Raw genomic sequence first — 20,883 nt, 5'->3', positions numbered from 1 at the left:
CTTTCTGAAAAATAAGAAACATAAAGGCTGAGAAAGTGCTAACACATTTTTCTCTTTTTAAATAGAAGATAGATTTAAATTTTTAAAATTAAAGTGAGAGATGCAATTTAAATGCCATATTAATTTGCACATTTCCCTCATTTTCCCCAATATTTCAACTATACAGTGGTGATATAGATAGAATCCTGTGTTTCTGTAGTTTAATATACTTCCTCCTCAGCAGACTTTATTATGTATTTCTGAAGAACAGAAATCATCACTTTTAAATGTTTGAACAGAAAATTGCACAGGAGAAACACTTGATTGTTTTGGACATTTTTATTCAGGTATTATTTAAGATCTTTAACTTATCTTTCTGAGTTACAAGTGTTAATATACAGTGTTTCACACATTTCTGTCATTTTAGCAAATAACTAATGAAAGAAAGAACTTCCTATGTATGTTTCTGAAAATGTGCAAGTTTCAATTCTTGAAAATTGTCTGCAGGTAAAGAACTGTTAACAACTCAATAACAAAAAGACAAACAACCCATTTAATAAGTGGACAAAGGACTTGAATTGACATTTCTCCAAAGAAATAAACAAATATCTAACAAGCACATGAAAAGATGATCAATGTCATTAGTCCTTAGGAAATGCAAATCAAAACCACAATGAGACACTATTTCCCACTCACTAGTATAACCAATATAAAAAAGGAAAATGACAAGTGTTTGTGAGGATGCAGAGAAATTGAAATTCTCATACATTGCTGGTGGGAATGTAAATGGGGCAGCCACTGTGGAAAACAGGTGGTTCTTCAGTAAGTTAAACATAGAATTACCAAATGACCCAACAATTTCACTCCTAGGTTTATACACAAAATATTTGAAAATAGGTGTTCAAATAGTAACCTGTATGCGAATGTTCATAGTAGCTCTATTCACAATAGGCAAGATGTGGAAACAACTGAAATGCCATGAATGGATGAATGGATAAACAAATTGTGGTATATCCTTAAAATGGAATATTATTCAGCTATGAAAAAGAATGAAGTACTGATACATGCTAAAAATTGAATGAAGCTTGAAAACATGCTAAGTGAAAGGAGCCAGACATAAAAGGCCACATGCTGAATGGCTTCATTTAGATGAAATATGCAGAATGGGCAAAACTATAGAAACAAAGCAGATTGGTAGTTACCTGGGGCAGGCTTGGAAGATAGCAGAAATGGAAAGTAACTGTTCAATGAGTAAGGGTTTTTGGTTTGGGGTGCTGAAAATGTTCTGGAACTAGATAGTGGTGATTGTTGCCTAACATTTTGAATGTCCTTAACAACTCTGGATTGTTCTATTTGCAGCCACTTAAGTGGCTATAATGGTAAATTTTGTGTTATGTGTATTTTAGTGCCAAAAAAAAAATTTTTTTAAATTGTCTACCTAGTCATAGGTTCAGATATTATCCTTCTTTTCAATCAAATATGTATATTTATCCATTGTACATAATAGAAGAGACTCCACTACTTTTCAAAAGAATTTTTCTATTTATTTTTCATTTTAGATAAAATGATGCCCTTCTGAGTGAGTACCAAATAGCCATTGAAAATGTACATTCGCATTGATTTCATGCCAAACATGTGAATCATGTGATTAGAATTCCCATAGTCTTAAACCCAACAAAGTCTCATGTGCTATCAGACCTAATACTGTATTTCAAGTGACAGGTATGGAGTAAGGGTAGGGATCAAAGGCACAGGTTTTAGAGTTAAGTGGATCCGTATTCTAGCTTTTCTAATACCAGATGTGGGACTTCAGACAAGGTAGAGTAATTTCTCAAATCTCAGTTTTCTCACTAGTAAAATGGGGATAATAACTATTTTACCCTCATGTTGTGAGAATTGAATGAGTACATATATGAAATGGTACAGATGATCCGGTTTGCAGGGCAGAAGTTGAGACACAGATGTAGAGAACAGACATATGGACACCAAGGGGGGAAAACTGCGGTGGGGTGGGGATGGTGTTGTGCTGAATTGGGCGATTGGGATTGACATGTATACACTGATGTGTATAAAATTGATGACTAATAAGAACCTGCAGTATAAACAAACAAACAGAACAACTAATACTAAACTTTCATTGGGTTATTTGTATGGAAATATGTTAATATAAATGTTTCAGACATTACATGAAATTTCTAAAAATCTTATATGTTCTGGTATAATGTTATAAGTCATAATTCTAGTTATTGCTTTAACATGTATATCTCAGAAATAACTAAATTTCCTTGTCAATTGCATTATTATGAACTTTCATCAAATCTTTAACCGTGGTCATTTTTAAGTCTTTTGTCATGTACAGACAGTTCTGGGTGTACTCTGATGCTTTTGCAAATATGTTCCTATAAAAGGGTTTCATCTTCAAGGAATTCATGGAAAAGACTCTGACAAGTACAGGTTTCTGGTAACTGACTGTACTGCTGAACTGAATGAATAAGCATTTTCAGAACTCTAATGAAAAACTGATGAACTCATAAAAGTGCTAACAAAAGATCAAGATGAAAAAAAAATTAATTACATGGGACTGAGTGAACTGATGAGGATGATTATAATTTTTGTGACTTTGTTTGAATTAAAAAAAAGAAAAATCAAAAAAAAAAAGTAGTTATCACTGGACTCAGCATATAGTAAATGTTCAATATGGTAGCTACTTTTAAGACAGGCTTATATGTACTTTTTCTAGTGTAATCATAAATTTTGTTAAATATTCACCTTCAGTGGGAAGAAAATGCAATCATCCTGCCTCAGCAGAATTCTGACTGGGAGAATGTCTTTTTTTTTTTTTTTTAAACATCTTTATTGGAGTATAACTGCTTTACAATGTTGTGTTAGTTTCTGCTGTATAACAAAGTGAATCATCTATATGTATACATATATCCCCATATCCCCTAGGGAGGGTGTCTTTTGATGTGCTGACTAGATTCCGGCACAAAGCAGTAATTTTGATTAAATGAAGAGGTCATCAGTTAAAGCGGTCACCTCCCTATTTCCACAGTCCTCCTTACCCCACCTCAGCTCTCCAAGTACTCTGGAACCTTTTCCGCAGATCGGTAGAACTCGAGTGCTAGCTCAATGCGCATCTCCTTACTAAACTCATCACGAGTAGGACGTGTTTTAATGACAGAAAAAGAGGTTATTCAAAGTTTATAAAGAAAGAAAGCAGGAAGGAAGGAAAACAGAAAAAAAGAGGATGAACAATGGAGTTGGTCTTGTTTCTTTAACCACGCTCCAAATTACTGGCTTCAAATTAGTCCAAGGATCCAAACTTTGGGAATGCGGGTCACACTCACTCTGATACGCAGCCAACTGCGTAAAGAAGCTGACATAAAACTCAAAGGAAGTCATGACTCTTGCAAAACACAAAGGGTGCACAAAAGATCATAATTCAAATGGGAAACCTGCCCATTAGTCCCAGCTCAGCCCAAGGCTTTCCACATCTCCTCGACATCAGTCAGCTGGTTGTCAGCTGTACGTCAAGCAGTTTTGCTAAAGGGTTTGAAGAAAACACTTAAGTGTAAAACTTATTCCCTGATCCTCAAGGAGTTTACAACAGCGCTGGAGGGATTAGCCCTGTAACACTACAGGGCGGTCAATGAAACGTGACAAACGAGTTGGCAGCGGCCTTGAAGGTAGAGGAATTCACAGTTAGGGATCATTTGGGGGTAGGGGCTTGTCAAGGAAGGCTTTAAGAAGTGGAATGTAAGCTAGGGGCAAAGCGGCGGGTAGGGTTTTAGGCGTTCGGGAAGCCGTGACGTTGCAGGTTAAAGACTGACCAGGGCACGCGGGGGTGGTGCGCGGGGCGGAGCCGCCTGACTCCTCGGGCCACGGCGCGTGCGCCGCTAACGCTCGCGCAGGGCGCGCGGCCCGTGGGAAGCCCGCCAGGACCCGCGAGCGCGAGACCCCGCGCGCCAAGGCGGGAAAAGTCGGACGCATGCGCAGCTCGGAGCTTCGGGCTCGCTAGGATGGGGAAGGGGAGGAGGAGTTTCCTAGAGGGAACTTGACCTGTTAGCAGCCGCGGCTATGGCGGCGCGCTTGCCGCCCTCACAGCTCCCTCCGCCCCCCGCGCGACAGTTGGGGCCCTGGTCCCCACGTGTTGGGCTGGGAGCTGTGGCACACGAAGTGCTAAGCGAGACCTCGGGTCTTATGGGCGCAGCGCGGGAGGGCGTCGTGGACAAAAGCGATTTACCCCGGCGGGGCGAAGAAGGGTCAGAGGGTCAGCGAGGGCCAGGGGGGACAGCTGCCGCTCAGGCTCCCCTCCTCAGCGCGCCCATGGGGTCCATGCGACTAGAGGGCATCTCGGTAGAGGAGGCGATGGTGACCCGGACGCAGCTGCTGGAGGAACAGCTGAGCAGCGTAAAGGAGGAGCTGGCCCTGTGTCAGGTATCGAGGTGGCCGCCGGCCTTTCCCCTCCACAGCCGGGCCGGGGCCGGTGGGGAAGTGCGCCCGTCTCCTTCTGCCTTCGGCTGTGTAGCTGCGCGGGTTTGGGACCCACCCACCTCCGCCCGGCGGCGCCCGGTGCCGGCTCCCACACCCAGCCTGGCCCGCAGCTCGGGGCTGAGGGTGGCGGCCTCGCCCAGCTCGCCGACCTCGGGCTCCCGCCCTTCTCCAGACAGTGGCCGGGCAGGGTCGGCCTCGGCGCCCTGGGTTTGGTTGACCTCACTTGGATCCCACCAGAACGCGCAGCCGCACCCCCACCGCCCCCAAGCCCAAGGTCTGTGTCGTGACTGTAGTGGTACTTGGTGCCGCAGGAGTGCAATCCCTGAGTTGAAATGTGGAACAGGAAAGTGGAAACACTTTTATTGAAATAAAACCCATGGATGAAGGAGCCTGTTTTTAATTGTCAAACCCACACTTGCCCTTGTTCTTGAGTAAAACTTAAGTTGTTAAAACAGACCAATAATTTTTACGGAGTCTCAGGCTGGAAACTTTCATTCACAGTAGATGATGCTTAATATTTATTAACCAACTATGTTAATTCCATACTTCTGGAGTGAGAAATCTCATTTTCATCGTGCCTGTGAAAAGCATGTACTAAATCAATTGCCTTAACATTACTTTCCTGTTATTTGTAGAATTTGTGTATACCAAAGATGGCTTGACTACTCATGTTCAGAAAGATTTGATTTTCCTTTATAGTTTTGCATCCTTACCACCATTTCTTCTCTGATTTTACCAAAACCTTTGACAGGGTTGGGTGACTAAATGTTGGGAATTCACTCAACAGTAGATCTTTGAGTCACTCTGTCTTCAAGACAGAACCAATTAAGAACTGCTAAACAACAAGGTAACTTTATAAACAATATCATAAGTTTAGATTAATAAAAATTCATGAATTTCATTCTCATAGTTCTATTGGATTCTTTTGCAGGATTTTGCTGATTGAGTCAAGGATGTAAAAACACAGCAGTCTTGTTCAAATTGAATATGTCTTTGCTTAAACAAGTTGGGGAGGTATTATGTGACTGCCTCCTTTTGACTTTCCATTCTCTATTCTTCACTGGTTAAGGAGCAAAGGGATAAATAAAAGACACCAAGGAATTAAAGCGTTTTGTCATCTCACTCTTCACCTTTGGGTAGTTTAAAGATGTGAATCCATGATAAAGGGCTTTGTTACTTTGGCAAGTCCTAATCTAAGATGCTATTTACCCATATCTTCTACACCCTTTCTCCCCTACCCCTTACTCTGTATTTACCATAGTTATGCCCTGAGCTGGATAAGGAACTAAGATGTTTACTTTTGTGACTGACTTGATTAAGAAATCCGTCTGTTGGAAACAGCCCAATGACCCTCTTCCCCCAATCCATTAACTATTATATTCTTTCAAAATGTGACTACGGAAGGTGTAAGAATTGAGATGGTCATAGGTAGCCTAGAACAATGGTTCTTGAGATTTTATAGTACTGACACTGTTAGATGATCATAGGCATTCCAGTAATGTGAGATGAGGTTGGCACTATCCCATACCATAAAACTTCAGTCAAATCATACTCCTGCTGTTGGGGAAATTTGGGAGACATAATAATTGAATTGTTTTATAAAAAGCATTTAAGTAATTAAACATTCACTTTTACATTTTAAAAATTAGTTCTTCCACTTATTTATTAAGCTAGAAATCACAGTACCCAAGAATACATAGTATTAACCCCCATGTTTTCCACAGCTCTCAAAAATTGTACCCGAGATAAGAAATTCATTTCACATGTCAACCTAGTAAGTAGACACACATACACATGCATATAATTTCAGAAAGAATATTTACACTGTGTGTCCTGAGCTCTGATGTTTTCTTTTAAAATCTATTATTTAAGAAAGTGCTGCTAATATCTACTAAATTAATTTCACAGCCCAGTAATGGGTCAAATGTACAGTTTGGGAAAAAGAACCCCACTAATTAATTAGTCTCTGGTCATAAGTTGCAGCTTCATTTAAGTTAGTTGGTTTTTTCCACGTTTAACTTACAGGAATTCAATTATATGTGCTTGGTGAAGAAAAAGAAAGTGATTCCATGTGCCATTCCAGTCCATTGGAATGACTCAGAATAAGCATGTAATAGAAAACAATCTCTGTTCCAACTGTTTCTCTTAATATGAGTATCTCATCCTACTCTATGTGATTGTGGTATTTAAACTTTTTTTGTATGGCCCCAGATTACCAAGCAACATACACATGCTTAGATGAAGAAAAAGTGGTTGATTTCAATGTGGGAAGAAAAGTTGTCTGTATTGGACTTACTGAGGATAGGTTAGCTTCCAAATCTAGCTTTTTCTAAGGAACTTTCAAAGGTACTCCAAAGATCAATTTTAAGTTCATGACAGTCATACTTTATTCACTGATTTAGAACCTAACTTCACCATACTCTTAATTTTGATTTTGTATTTCAAGATTGTGGTCTATTTGTGACCAAGAATGGGGTTGTGGGTATGTGTATGTGCACATTTTTCACCCCTTGTAGAATATCAGATGAGAAAAAGTTATGTATGTGTAATGTATATATGTATAGACACACACACAGGTGTACATGCACACACAAATTTATGTATATCTCAAACCGTATTTCTCTTTTTAGTCACAGCCAAAAATATTTACTAAACCTATATACCAATTTCAGGTAAAGATATATTATGGCATTTAAATGAAATATATGTGCATTACTCCAACTTTCATGATGAAATTAACTTTCATGATGCATGTGATGTTGTAATTAAGAGTATATGACTAGAGAAATCAACCAGTTACATTTTTTAGTGGACATTTAGGTGTGTTGAAACCTTGTCCAGTCATTCACAAAGAAAAAAAAAATTGAGGGACTTCCCTGGCGGTCCAGTGGTTAAGACTCCGTGCTTCCACTGCAGGGGGTGCAGGTTTGATCCCTGGTGGGAGAACTAAGATCCTGCATGCGGTGCAGCACAGTCAAAAAAAGAAAAACAAAATTGAGAACATGTTGTATAATTAGAATTCTCACTGTTGTTAGGAGCTGTATTCTAATAGATGAATCATTTTGTACAGTTATTTTTCATAATGATAATTTAGTGAGTGGCTAGTTTGTGCCATACTTTGTAATTAAACTCTTTCCATTGTTTTTTTTGAGTTCTGGTAGGAAATTATTTGTTTAAATATAGAAAATAGTTTTCATATGTTTGTTGAATTCATTCCTGCAGTAGAGGTCAATTGAGGGCCTATTATGTTGGCAGATACTAAACTAGGTGGTGGGAGAGTAGCTACCCAGTGAAAAAGACAATTTTGAGTGTCTCTGTCTGTAAAGTTGATATGTATTTCCATGTTGATAAGTGAAAGTCAAAGCCAATCCACCGCCAAGATAACTCAGACCCAAATCTTCGGGCATTTAGTCAACTCTCATTGGCTGAGTTTAATAAACTTTGTGAGAAGGAGTAGGATTTTTTAATTTATATTTTAAATTATTTGATTCTGTGTGGAAGTTCTGTAGTAAGAATAAGGTATTTTATAATGAGTAATATTTAAGGATTTTTACTTTTAATTTTTTGGAAAGAACATTTTAAGTGCCCAAAGGAAAGGAAAATATAAAGATAATATGGTTGGTAGTAGTTAGTTTCCTTGTTTTAATAATGTGTGGAATAGTTTGGAAACTAGTTTTGTGTTTTTTGGGGGCTTTGTTTCTTTCTGTATATGAAGGAGCGCCTCTTTAATAATTAGAGGTATAATCCACATTGAAGATAATATAGCATTTAAATAACTAAAAAACTTACAAAAACTAATACATATTGTACAACAGTCCCACAATCCATTTGTAGCATTTTATTGCTCACAAAAGAACTTACTTCTTTTTCTCAAGTCAAGTATCACTTATACATTTGAGTATTTTTAGGTGACAAAATCTGAATACCATTGCTGATCATAAATTAATAACAAAAGAAATTAATAACTGAAGTTTAGTAGAGAAATTTGGAAATTAGAAAGTTCTCCCCCTAATGACTTCTGGGAATAAATTGTAGTTATAAATTAACAATAGACTGTTTCTGGAGGAGTCTTTTCTTCTGGTTGCTTTTTTTTCTGACCTCTATGATAAAAACAATTTAAGGAGAGTTTGTTGTTACTTTCTCTTTGGTGGGGATTAAAAAGGAGATGTGAAATAACCATTAACCATAACAATAGCAAAAAGAAAGAAAAGAAAAAAATGTATAAATTAATATGTAAATATTGTTTTCATCAGATATTTATTGATTTCTTACTTTGTCCCTCTAACTGTATTAGAGCTAAATCCTTTATTAGTAAGTCATACTTACTTAAGCTGGAGTAACTCAGTTATTTTATAAATGTTGAAAACCTACTCCTTTTTAAGTTTTTACTTTTATTAACCTTTCTTGCTTAGTATTTTAGGTAGAGGAGTTGAGGTGAAAAATACATGCGACTCTTTACTATTTTTTTTTTTAAACATCTTTATTGGAGTATAATTGCTTTATAATGGTGTGTTAGTTTCTGCTGTATAACAAAGTGAATCAGCTATACATATACATATATCCCCATATCTCCTCCCTCTTGCGTCTCCCTCCCACCCTCCCTATCCTACCCTTCTAGGTGGACACAAAGCACCGAGCTGATCTCCCTGTGCTATGCGGCTCCTTCTCACTAGCTATATATTTTACATTTGGTAGTGTATATATGTCCATGCCACTGTCTCACTTCGTCCCAGCTTACCCTTCCCCCTCCCCGTGTCCTCAAGTCCATTCTCTACGTCTGCATCTTTATTCCTGTCTTGCCCCTAGGTTCTTCAGAACCTTTTTTTTTTTTTTAGATTCCTTATATATATGTTAGCATACGGTATTTGTTTTTCTCTTTCTGACTTACTTCACTGTATGGCAGTCTCTAGGTCCATCCACCTCACTACAAATAACTCAATTTTGTTTCTTTTTATGGCTAATATTCCATTGTGTGTATGTGCCACATCTTCTTTATCCTTTCATCTGTCGATGGACACATAGGTTGCTTCCATGTCCTGGCTGTTGTAAATAGTGCTGCAATGAACATTGTGGTACATGACTCTTTTTGAATTACGGTTTTCTCAGGGTATATGCCCAGGAGTGGGATTGCTGGGTCATATGGTAGTTCTATTTTTAGTTTTTTAAGGAACCTCCATACTGTTCTCCATAGTGGCTGTATCAATTTACATTCCCACCAACAGTGCAAGAGGGTTCCCTTTTCTCCACACCCTCTCCAGCATTTATTGTGTGTAGATTTTTTGATGATGGCCATTCTGACTGGTGTGAGGTGATACCTCACTGTAGTTTTGACTTGCATTCCTCTAATGATTAGTGATGTTCAGCATCCTTTCATGTGTTTGTTGGCAATCTGTATATCTTCTTTGGAGAAATGTCTATTTAGGTCTTCTGCCCATTTTTGGATTGGGTTGTTTGTTTTTTTGATATTGAGCTGCATGACCTGCCTGTATATTTTGGAGATTAATCCTTTTGTCAGTTGCTTCATTTGCAAATATTTTCTCCCATTCTGAGGGTTGTCTTTTCCTATTGTTTACGGTTTCCTTTGCTGTGCAAAAGCTTTTAAGTTTCATAGGTCCCATTTGTTTATTTTTGTTTTTATTTCCATTTCTCTAGGAGGTGGGTCAAAAAGGATCTTGCTGTGATTTATGTCATAGAGTGTTCTGCCTATGTTTTTCTCTAAGAGTTTTATAGTGTCTGACCTTACATTTAGGTCTTTAATCCATTTTGAGTTTATTTTTGTGTATGGTGTTAGGAAGTATTCTAATTTCATTCTTTTGCATGTATCTATCCATTTTTCCCAGCACCACTTATTAAAGAGGCTGTCTATTCTCCATTGTATATTCTTGCCTCCTTTATCAAAAATAAGGTGACCATGTGTGTGTCGGTCTATCTCTGGACTTTCTGTCCTGTTTCATTGATCTATATTTCTGTTTTTGTGCTGGTACCATACTGTCTTGATTACTGAAGCTTTGTAGTATAGTCTGAAGTCAGGGAGCCTGATTCCTCCAGCTCCATTTTTCTTTCTCAAGATTGCTTTGGCTATTTGGGGTCTTTTGTGTTTCCATACAAATTGTGAAATTTTTTGTTCTAGTTCTGTGGAAAATGCCATTTGTAGTTTGATAGAGATTGCATTGAATCTGTAGATTGCTTTGGGTAGTATAGTCATTTTCACAATGTTGATTCTTCCAATCTAAGAACATGGTATATCTCTCCATCTGTTTGTATCATCTTTAATTTCTTTGATCAGTGTCTTATAGTTTTCTGCATACAGGTCTTTTGTCTCCTTAGGTAGGTTTATTCCTAGGTATTTCATTCTTTTTGTTGCATTGGTAAGTGGGAGTGTTTCCTTAATTTCTCTTTCAGATTTTTCATCATTAGTGTATAGGAATGCAAGAGATTTCTGTGCATTAATTTTGTATCCTGCTACTTTACCAAATTCACTGATTAGCTCTAGTAGTTTTCTGGTAGCATCTTTAGGATTCGCTATGTATAGTATCATGTCCTCCGCAAACAGTGACAGTTTTACTTCTTCTTTTCCAATTTGGATTCCTTTTATTTCTTTTTCTTCTCTGATTGCTGTGGCTAAAACTTCCAAAACTATGTTGAATAATAGTGGTGAGAGTGGGCAACCTTGTCTTGTTCCTGATCTTAGTGACAATGATTTCAGTTTTTCACCATTGAGAACAATGTTGGCTGTAGGTTTGTCAAATATGGCCTTTATTATATTGAGGTAAGTTCCCTCTGTGCCTACTTTCTGGAGGGTTTTTATCATAAATGGGTGTTGAATTTTGTTGAAAGCTTTTTCTGCATCTATTGAGATAATAGTATGGTTTTTTTCCTTCAATTTGTTAATATGGTTTATCACATTGATTGATTTGCATATGTTAAAGAATCCTTGCATTCCTGGAATAAACCCCACTTGATCATGGTGTATGATCCTTTTAATGTGTTGTTGGATTCTGTTTGCTAGTAGTTTGTTGAGGATTTTTGCATCCCTGTTCATCAGTGATATTGGTCTGTAGTTTTCTTTTTTTGTTACTATTTTGTTTTGAAGCAAGCTATAAGATAAATTTACAGATAACATTGGTTTCGGGGATTTTGTAGTTTCATCAACATACCTTTTAAAAAGAGCACATAATGTTACATAGTTTAACTTTTCCTTCACCAGAGGTTCATGACATGTAATTTCTATATATAGTGACATTTCTTGTCCTTAACTGAAATCATTTTAATACCTAAATGCGGAATTCTTGCTTCTAAAAGGTAAAGTATGATATATAAGAATAGTTAGGTAAGGTAGTACTTTCCAGAACTCAGGCTGTCAAAAGTCTTTAAAAAAGAGTCAAACAAAATCAAAGATTTGAGCATTAAAAAATGAAAACATAAAAATTTAAGAAGTAAGCATGGGTAAATATATTTCCAATCTTGTAGTAGAGCAGGCCTTTTTCTAACTTGTAGAAGAAAACCATAAGCCATAATGAAAAAGATATGTTTGAATATAGAAAAATAATAACTACCTTTTCCCCAGAAATCTCCATCATAAATAAAGTCAAATAAGCAACAACATACTGGGAAAAAATAATTGTAACACATTTGGTAGACTTAAGTCCAATTTTAAGATTTCCAATGATATTTCTTATATTTAATTGGCAGAACTCGGTCACAGAGCCCATAGGCAAGAGAGGCCAGTCTTTTAGTTGGCAGCAAAGATCAAATATGGTTTCTGTTACTAAGAGGAAGGGGAGAATGGATGATGCCACACAAGTAAAACCAGAGAAATAAACTACCAAACAAATATAGTATTATAAAATGAAATGTGATTTGAAAAAAAAAATAAAAAGGGTAAGGGGTTACCAGAGATTTGTGGGTTTTGGTGGCTATAAATATAGTAGTTAGGGAAGGCTTCTCTTCTCTTGAAGAGGTAACATTTAAACAAAGACCTGAGTGACGTGAGGTAATAATGTACATGAAAATCTGGTAGATTGTATATTTAAAAGGACCTGGTGCAAGTAGAGCCAGAAGGTCCATGTGAACAAGAGGGTGAGTGATAGATGAGGCTGGAGGGCCAGATGGTGTAGGGTCATGTGGCCTTGGTAGAGTTTGGATTGTTTTCCTAATCTGATGGAAATCCACTGGGCAATTTTGAGCTGTAAGGAGCCCAGGGGACCATTGTAGAGAGCTAGGCAAGAGGTAGAGTTGACTTGTACTAGGATGGTGGATAGTACTTGTTCCACTTGCACTGGGTAGAAGTGTTCAGAATTGGGATATATTTTGTAGGTAAGGCTAATAGGATTTACTAATGGTTTGGATATGAAATGTGAAGAAAGAGAGCAACCAAGATTGACTCCTAGATCTTAAGTTTTTAAACAGTAAGTAGGTGGGGGTGTCATTTTCTGAGATGCAGAGAGGGCAGGTTTGTGAGAGGGTTGGAAGTCAAAAACTTTATTTTGGATAAATTAAATTTGAGATGCCTATTAAGAATTGACAGTATAGAGGACCTTGAAAAATGATTTTAGCGTTACGGTGGGGAGGGAAATCTGACTGGAGGAGGTTACAGAGTGAATGGGGAGTGAGGAAGAAGAGATAATGATTGTAGGCAACGGTTTCAAGGAATTTTGCTGAAAAGTGCAGCTGAAAATGGAGCAATAGCTAGAGGACAGTCTCATTTTAGAACAAATTTACCTTGATATTCAGCCCTTCAACATTTGCACCCTCAAGTGTGAGTAGTAGAAATAGTAAAATAAATGTGGGTTACCAGTGTAAGAACTTTTTAAAATAAAGCTTTCCTGTTATACTTTTCAAGAATCTGTTTTATAGTTATAGAACTAGGGATCAAGTAATTATGTTTTTCATTTTTTAATTTAATGCAGTATCTTGCCTTCTCTGCTGTAGCTACAAAGCAATGCATTTAAAATGTCTTTTATTTCTTTAAGGCTGATAAAGAATTCGTATGGTCTTTGTGGAAACGTCTCCAGGTGACAAACCCGGATCTCACACAAGCATTCAGTTTGGTTGTGGAAAGGTGAGTTACCAAGTTATTTTTCATCAGTATTTAGTTTGTTGAATTTGTTTTTCTTCATTATTAAAATTAACACTTGGCATTAATCCCCTGAAGAGATTCATTTGATTTCCAAAGGAATGTCGAGCATGATATTATAATTACTGGATTTATTTCAAGGTGTGTCAGTTTGCTAAGTACAGCTAGGCCTTATCTTCTGCTCATATTCTGACATATTTGGGAAGTTTGCAGGTAAGAGAGACACTTTGTGTGTATGTGTTTGTGTGTGTGTGTGTGTGTGTATGTTTTAAGCTCTTACTACTCAACTTTAAAAATTGGAGAAGTTCCTGTTGTTTGGCTTCAGAGACTGACCCTGTAGGCAGCTTCCTAGACATGATCCTTCCTAGACATGGCTCAGTTTTCCCCTAAGGTAAATGCAGTATGTACTTGAGAGCCTGGGTTGACCTTGCCAGAGTAGAGTAAGTGTTCTGGAATAGGTTGAGAGATTTCCGTATTACCCTGTAGGGGATGCCCAGTCATTTAACTATAGATTATTGGGCCTCTCCTTGGTCATTAGAAACAGTGGAGTGATGCTGGCTACTTCTTATCAAACATTTGGTATACAGTAGTCTCATGACACTTAGATAGCAATTAAAACACTTGCTTTCCTATTAAATGGATTTCATTATATTTCCTAAATGAGGAGCTAAGCATATGGTTGCCTTTTCTTTTTTTTAATTGGAATTATGATTATATAATCTGAATATCAGCTTTGATAACTTGAAGTATATTCACCTTTGGAGTTGCTAGCCCTGGGATCATTCTAATATTGTCTGGAATTTGACTTTGAAAAATCTATGATACATACCCATGGCTAATTTTACCATCCTTGGTTATTGTGAACTCTTAAAACAGTATAATTAGTTTCTTCTCATGGTCTTGTATGTCTAATTCATCAATCAGATTTTCCCTTTTGATGATCAGAATTAAGTCTTTTGTTGAAGTACCCTTATTAGTTCCTCAGTCATTCTCGAGATTAAATGTGATCACTCTCAGTTTTCCTGTTTTTTAGCAGAATAGGACTTCAGAAGATATATTCTTGGGATTTCTTTTGTCATTTCTGTGATTCTTTCATTATCCTCCTCTCCTTTTAGTTGTATACATTTTTCAACTTTCTAATTTGTTTATTTTTTACAACTTTCTAAAGCGATTCTTAATTTTCCCTTTACTGTTGGTTGAGACAGATCCAAATAATAAATTGTTAGGTCATCTTTCTCATTCTTTAAGATTTTTATTTTTCACATTTTATAATATACATAATATATGGTCACATAAAAGTATATCAACAATTTATAAATAAATATACACATATGTTTTGGGGTGGGTACTCAAAAGCCTTTTGCTCATAAGATATGTAATGGAAAATTTTGGAGATTACTGCTTTACAGCTATAATCTTGAAAATTTTAATGTGCACAAGGTATACTTGGAAAATTTCTTTTTCAAAATTTTTTAATTTTTAAAATTTTTATTGGACTATAGGGGATGGGTTGGGAAATATCTCTGTAAGTTATGCCCTACTAGGGAAATGTCCATTCTAATTTTCCTGGGATAGCTTTTGGAGCTTTTTCTTTTTCTTGGAGCTGCTGCTCTTGCTGGCAGCAGCCTCTTCAGGTCCACTGCTGAGTGGCTTCTCCTTGGAAGAGAATTTCCTCTTTTCCTTGGGGACTGGAAAATTTCTTAAAATGCAGGTCTCTGGAACTTTCCCCTGATCTACTGAATCTTTAGGGATGAGGCCCAGGAGTCTTTAAAATAAGCTTTCCAGGTAATTCTCGTGTCCATAGATCTGATGTCCAGGTAATTCTGATGTCCACAATGAGATACCTTGGAATTTGAATTGACTTTTGAAATTAGAAACTTGTAATATGCATTTATAATTTTATAATTATGTAAATATTATTTCCTTGAGAACCATGTAGTGTGTTTGGACCTGTTGATAAGGGAAATGGTATGACAAAAAAAGAATATTCCAAATATCAAAGTCAAATAGAATATCTTTCTTTATAGTTCATTAATTACCCAAATTATGCTACATTTAAGTTATTTTATATTTGTGCCTTGGTCTTCCTGGACAACATTTTTTCCCCCTGGAATTTCTAATTGCCTTTCTTTTCTGCTATTTCTTACCATAAAGAATGTCAGTGTTCAGACATTTGAATAATGGGCTGAAGACATTCTTCCTTGGGCCCTTTGGTTTATGGTATGAATTTTGGCCAATTGCTTTCTAAACCTACTCATAGCTGCCATCCTAGGATTTCTTCTTATTGTACTCCTGAACTAGTTCCACAGTTTCTAAGATCCTATGTCTTCCTTTTTCTTTTGTTGGATTATATTTTCAAAATTTTTTTCTCAGAAGGGATGCATAAGTGGTCCACTTTCTGACTCCTTATGTGCCTAAAATGTCTTTCTTTTGTCCTTATGTTTGGTTGATACTTTAGCTGAACATAAAATTTTAAGTACATTTAATTTCCCTCAGATTTTTTAAAGTATAGCTTTGTTATCTTCTTTTAGCATACGGTGGTGTTATCAAGTGTATGTGTGATCCCAGTGCAAGTGAGATTCTTATTTCTTTCTAGGTAGCTTGCTTGAAGTTTTTAGGATTTTCTCTACATATATATGACATTTTTAAATTTCAACATCATCTTTTTTTTTTTAAGATTTTTTTTTTATAACCTCTTTTTTTTAAAAATTATTTTATTTTATTTTTTTTAATTTATGGTTGTGTTGGGTCTTCGTTTCTGTGCGAGGGCTTTCTCTAGTTGCGGCAAGTGGGGGCCACTCTTCATCGCGGTGCGCAGACCTCTCACTATGGCAGCCTCTCTTGTTGCGGAGCACAGGCTCCAGATGCGCAGGCTCAGTAACTGTGGCTCACGGGCCTAGTTGCTCCGTGGCATGTGGGATCCTCCCAGACCAGGGCTCGAACCCGTGTCCCCTGCATTGGCAGGCAGATTCTCAACCACTGCACCACCAGGGAAGCCCGACAACATCATCTTTTAATTTGAGTCTTTTAAAAATTGAAACTTCTCAGCCTTTGTGGGTTCTTTCAATATCAAGACTTGAGATTTTATTTCAATTGAAGAAAAATATGATTCTCATATTTTCCCCCTTGTCTGTTCTTTCCTTCTGTACTCTATTAGAGATTGGACCTTCTGGACTTGGCCTTCTTTTCTGTCATATTTTCCACCTTTTAATTTTGTCTCCTGAATGGTCTTCTTACATTTTCTTCCATTAGTACATGGATTTTTTTCCATTTACCTTATTTAGTTATTTTATTTTTTTTTTAGTTTTAGAAATCAAAATTTTACTTCTAAGAAATTTCTTATTCGATTTTTCCTTTTTCATAGCAGTCTTCTTTAAAAGGATAACATTTTAATCTTTCTGATGATAATTTTAAAGTTCTTCTCTGTTTCTTACATTATCTTTTTTTCCTGTTGGGTAACTTTTGTTTGTTCCTACACTTTTACTTTAATGCTGATAGTTTTCTTCAAGTGTGTGATGATTCTTTACTGACTGTTCATGTTTTTGTATGAAGGTCTATATTGCTTAATGTAGAAATGTTGCTTTTAATGAGTTTACTTTGCATTTTTATATAACTGTTACCAAGAGGCTTCTCATCTGAATGAAAGGATTGACTATGGGCATTGTGTAAGAGAAGGGAGGGGACTATCAACAAGCTTTCCTGAGGGATGTATGGCAAATGGGCTTCACTGTACAGAATGAGAAGTAGACTTTTAAGTCAGTCCCTTCTCTGATTGTATTGTTTGTCCCAACAACCATAGTAGGAACCTTTTTCAGGAACATGGTTCTTTTGAAAGTAGCCTTGGGCCATTTGTTATAGGCAAATACTGCAGGTAGCTGTTCTGAACATGGATGAATGGGAAGCCCAGATTTTTGATTAATGGTTCCTTAGTCATCTTGATTCCTGTGGACTTCTGCTTTCCATACTTACTAATTGGGTACTTAGAGCCTCTCTGAGCCTCTTCCAGAAAAAAATAGCTTCCTCTTCCATTATAGACACTATTTGGATTTTGATTTTTCTCCTCTGGGTTTGCCTCTGTGAGTCCATCCTTCTGTCTTTCAGATATTTGTCCATTTTGGACCCCTTTTCTTATTTCCAGGCTAATAGACTCAAGGCAGTGTGATTTGGGCATGTCAATGACATGTTGTCAGTTCATTATTTTCAAGAGGAATATAATTATTATTCAAAAGAAAATAATATTTTTAGAGTTACAATATATTCTATTATTTTGATATGCCATATTATTTAATCAGTATCTTATTGTTGTACATTAAGGTTCCTTTTTTTATGAGAATTGTATGATGATGCTGTGATAAATGACCTTGTGGATAAAGCTTTGCCAGAATCACTGGATTTAACCAGTGGTGCTACTGACATAGTAGATGGAGGCTGGGATTGCTAAACATCCTGAAATAAATAGGATAATCCTGCTCAATTAAATAACCCTTAGAGACTTTGAGGGTTCAGTTCCAGACCACTGTAGTAAAGTGAATATTGCAGTAAAGCAAGTCACACAAATTTTTTGTTTACAAGTGCATATGAAAGTTATGTTTATACTGTAGTCTATTAAGTGTGCAACAGCATTATGTCTAAAAAACAATGTACGTAATTTAAAAATATTGCTAAAAATGCTGTCATCTGAGTCTTCAGAGAGTTATACCCTTTTTGCAATAGTAACATCAAAGATCACTCACTGATCACAGATCATCGTAACAAATATAATAATAATGAAAAAGTTTGAAATATTGTGAGAATTACCAAAATGTGACACAAAGACATGAAGTAACTGTTGTTGGAAAAATGGCGCTGGTAGACTGGCTTGATGCAGGGTTTCCACAAACCTTCAATTTGTAAAATGCAGTATCTGTGAAGTGCAATAAAGCAAAGTGCAATAAAATGAGGTATGCCTGTACTGCTTCAAGTGCCCTTGGTACCCATTTGGAAAAATGCTGGTCTTATCAATAATTCTTTATTTTTTTGCCTTTTTGGTACTCTATTATAATGTCCTTGTAAGTTTTTTGGTGGGGTGTCTGTTTACATATTTTTGTGTGCATGTGTTTTTATTATGGAAAATTTTAATTTGATGCAAGGGTAGAGAGAATGCACTAATGAACTCCCATGTTTACTCATCACCCAACTTGGACAATTATCAGCACATGACCAATCTTGTTTCATCTATAAACTTCTACTTCCTTTCTGCTCCTCTGCTCCCTCTACCACAGTGGATTATTTTGAAGGAAATTCCGGACATCCTGTTATGTTACCCACAATTCCATTGGTGTTTACAGTCAGTTCTTGTTATTCACAGGAGTTATGTTTTATAAAGTCATGTGAACACTGAATTAGCAAACATGGAAATATTGCTCCTAGGGGAGATAAAGGATTAAGTTCCTATGAGCCTCTGGTCACAACATTTTGTTAACTGATCAACATATAACCTTGCTTTACATGTGTTTCTATTTAAAGACATCTTATTTAATATATATTGTTGATTTATTACTATTGAGCTTATGACCGATGGTACTGTAACTCATGCCTGAACACAGTTTGTCTAACACAATTTTTTCTCCATATGCAAGTCACAGCCTTCTTGCACTTAGGAACACTAGACAGCACTTCAGCACTATGCTTAGTGGTCATTTGAAACAGTGAAATCATCAACAGAAGGGCAGAAATGTGAAAAATGTGGTACTAAATAGACCATGAGAAGAATACTTGTTTATAGTATGAGAGCTGAAATAAGAAGACAGAGCATCCCCTTGTTTGACCTCAGCTGGGAACATGTGGTTCAGGTGACTTAAATTTTTCACCACTTTCTGCATGTCTGCAAATGACTGAAAAAGTGCAATGGTATTGATTTTAGGCTTAAAATAAGTTTTAGTGAGTAGGAAAGTTCACAAATTCTGAATCTATGAATAAGGATTGACTCTATCTCTAAAAGATAAGGCCTTTTTAAAACATAACCATGATATCTTTATCATACTTATAATTCTATAATTATTCCCTAATGTAATAAAATATCTAGTTTTCAGATTTCTCCAATTCTCTCATAACTTTTTTTGAAAGATGGTTTGTTTCTTTGAGGACTCAAACATAGTCTACCTACTGAGTATACAGGTTCCTTTTCCTCCTCTCCGTCTTTTTCTCTTTATTTGCAACTTATTTTTGGAATAAGTTGGATTATTTATCCTGTAGAGTTTCCCACATTCTGGACTTTTTTGATTATAATCTTTTTTACTCTAATTATCATAAATTTTTAATGAGACCTAGAGGTTTATTCAGTTTCAGGTTTGATGTTTTGGCAAAGAAATCTTCGGTGTAATATGATTCTTACCACATCACATTAGGAGACACATAATGTATTATCCAAATCTCTTTTTTTTGTGTTGTTAAGGTTGATCACTGGATTATATCTCTAATTTAGAATAGCCTATACTCTTCTTCTTTTTCTTCTTTTAATGGATAAGTTTGCGTAATATTGCCATCTTAACAATGTTAAATCTTCTATATTATGAGCATGGGATGTTTTTCCAGTTACTATTTATTTGTCCTAAAATTTCTTTCAGTACTGTTTTATAGCTTTCAGAGTATGTTTTGCACCTTTTTGGATGAATTTATTAATATTTTATTCTTTCTGATTTTATTATAAATGGAATTGTTTTCTTAAGTTTATTTTCAGATTGTTTAGTGTAAGTGTATAGATTACAATTGATTGTTCTGTATTGATCTCTTATCCTGCAACTGTGCAGAACTCATTTTTCAGTTCTAATTTTTTGGGTAGATTCCTTAGGATTTTCTACTTACAAGATCATGTCATCTGCAAATAGAGATAGTTTTGTTTCTTCTTTTCCAGACTTGATGCCTTTTATTTCTTTCTCTTGGCTACTTGCCCTGGTTAGAATTTCAATACACTGTTGAGTAGAAGTGGCCAGAGCAGACATCTTTGTCTTATTCCTGATCATAGGGAGAAAAGCACCCACTCCTTCACCATTAAGTATAAAGTTATCTGTCAGTTTTTCATAGATGTCCTTTAGCAAGTTCAGGAAGTTCCCTTCTATTCCTAGTTTGTTAAGTGTTTTTATTATGAAAGGTTGTTGAATTTTGTCAAGTATATCTTCTGTATCTATTGAGATGATCATGTGATTTTTGTTTTCTATTTTAGTGATATGATTTATTATAATAATTGATTTTCAGATGTTAAACCAACCTTACCTTCCTGGAATAAATTCCACCTGATCATGATACATAATTCTTTTAATATGTTGTTGGATTTGGTTTGCTAGTATTTTGTTGAG

The 20,883-nt window shown here is 36.3% G+C and overlaps 1 protein-coding gene across 1 annotated transcript in view; it reads left to right on the top strand.

The window, feature by feature from the left end:
* The first annotated feature begins 3,903 nt into the window (after window positions 1-3,903).
* Window positions 3,904-20,883, top strand: part of CNTLN (centlein) — a 341,712-nt gene continuing 324,732 nt past the window's right edge. The window contains 2 exon segments of the mRNA XM_036856331.1: window positions 3,904-4,416; window positions 13,446-13,534. Of these exon segments, the coding sequence (XP_036712226.1) occupies window positions 4,057-4,416; window positions 13,446-13,534 (449 nt within the window). The 5' untranslated portion in view covers window positions 3,904-4,056.

The sequence above is a fragment of the Balaenoptera musculus genome, chromosome 6, assembly GCF_009873245.2.
Source record: "Balaenoptera musculus isolate JJ_BM4_2016_0621 chromosome 6, mBalMus1.pri.v3, whole genome shotgun sequence".
In the NCBI taxonomy this organism is placed as follows: Eukaryota; Metazoa; Chordata; class Mammalia; order Artiodactyla; family Balaenopteridae; genus Balaenoptera; species Balaenoptera musculus.
Note: the sequence above shows the minus strand (reverse complement) of the source record. Positions and strands in the feature narration are given on the sequence as shown.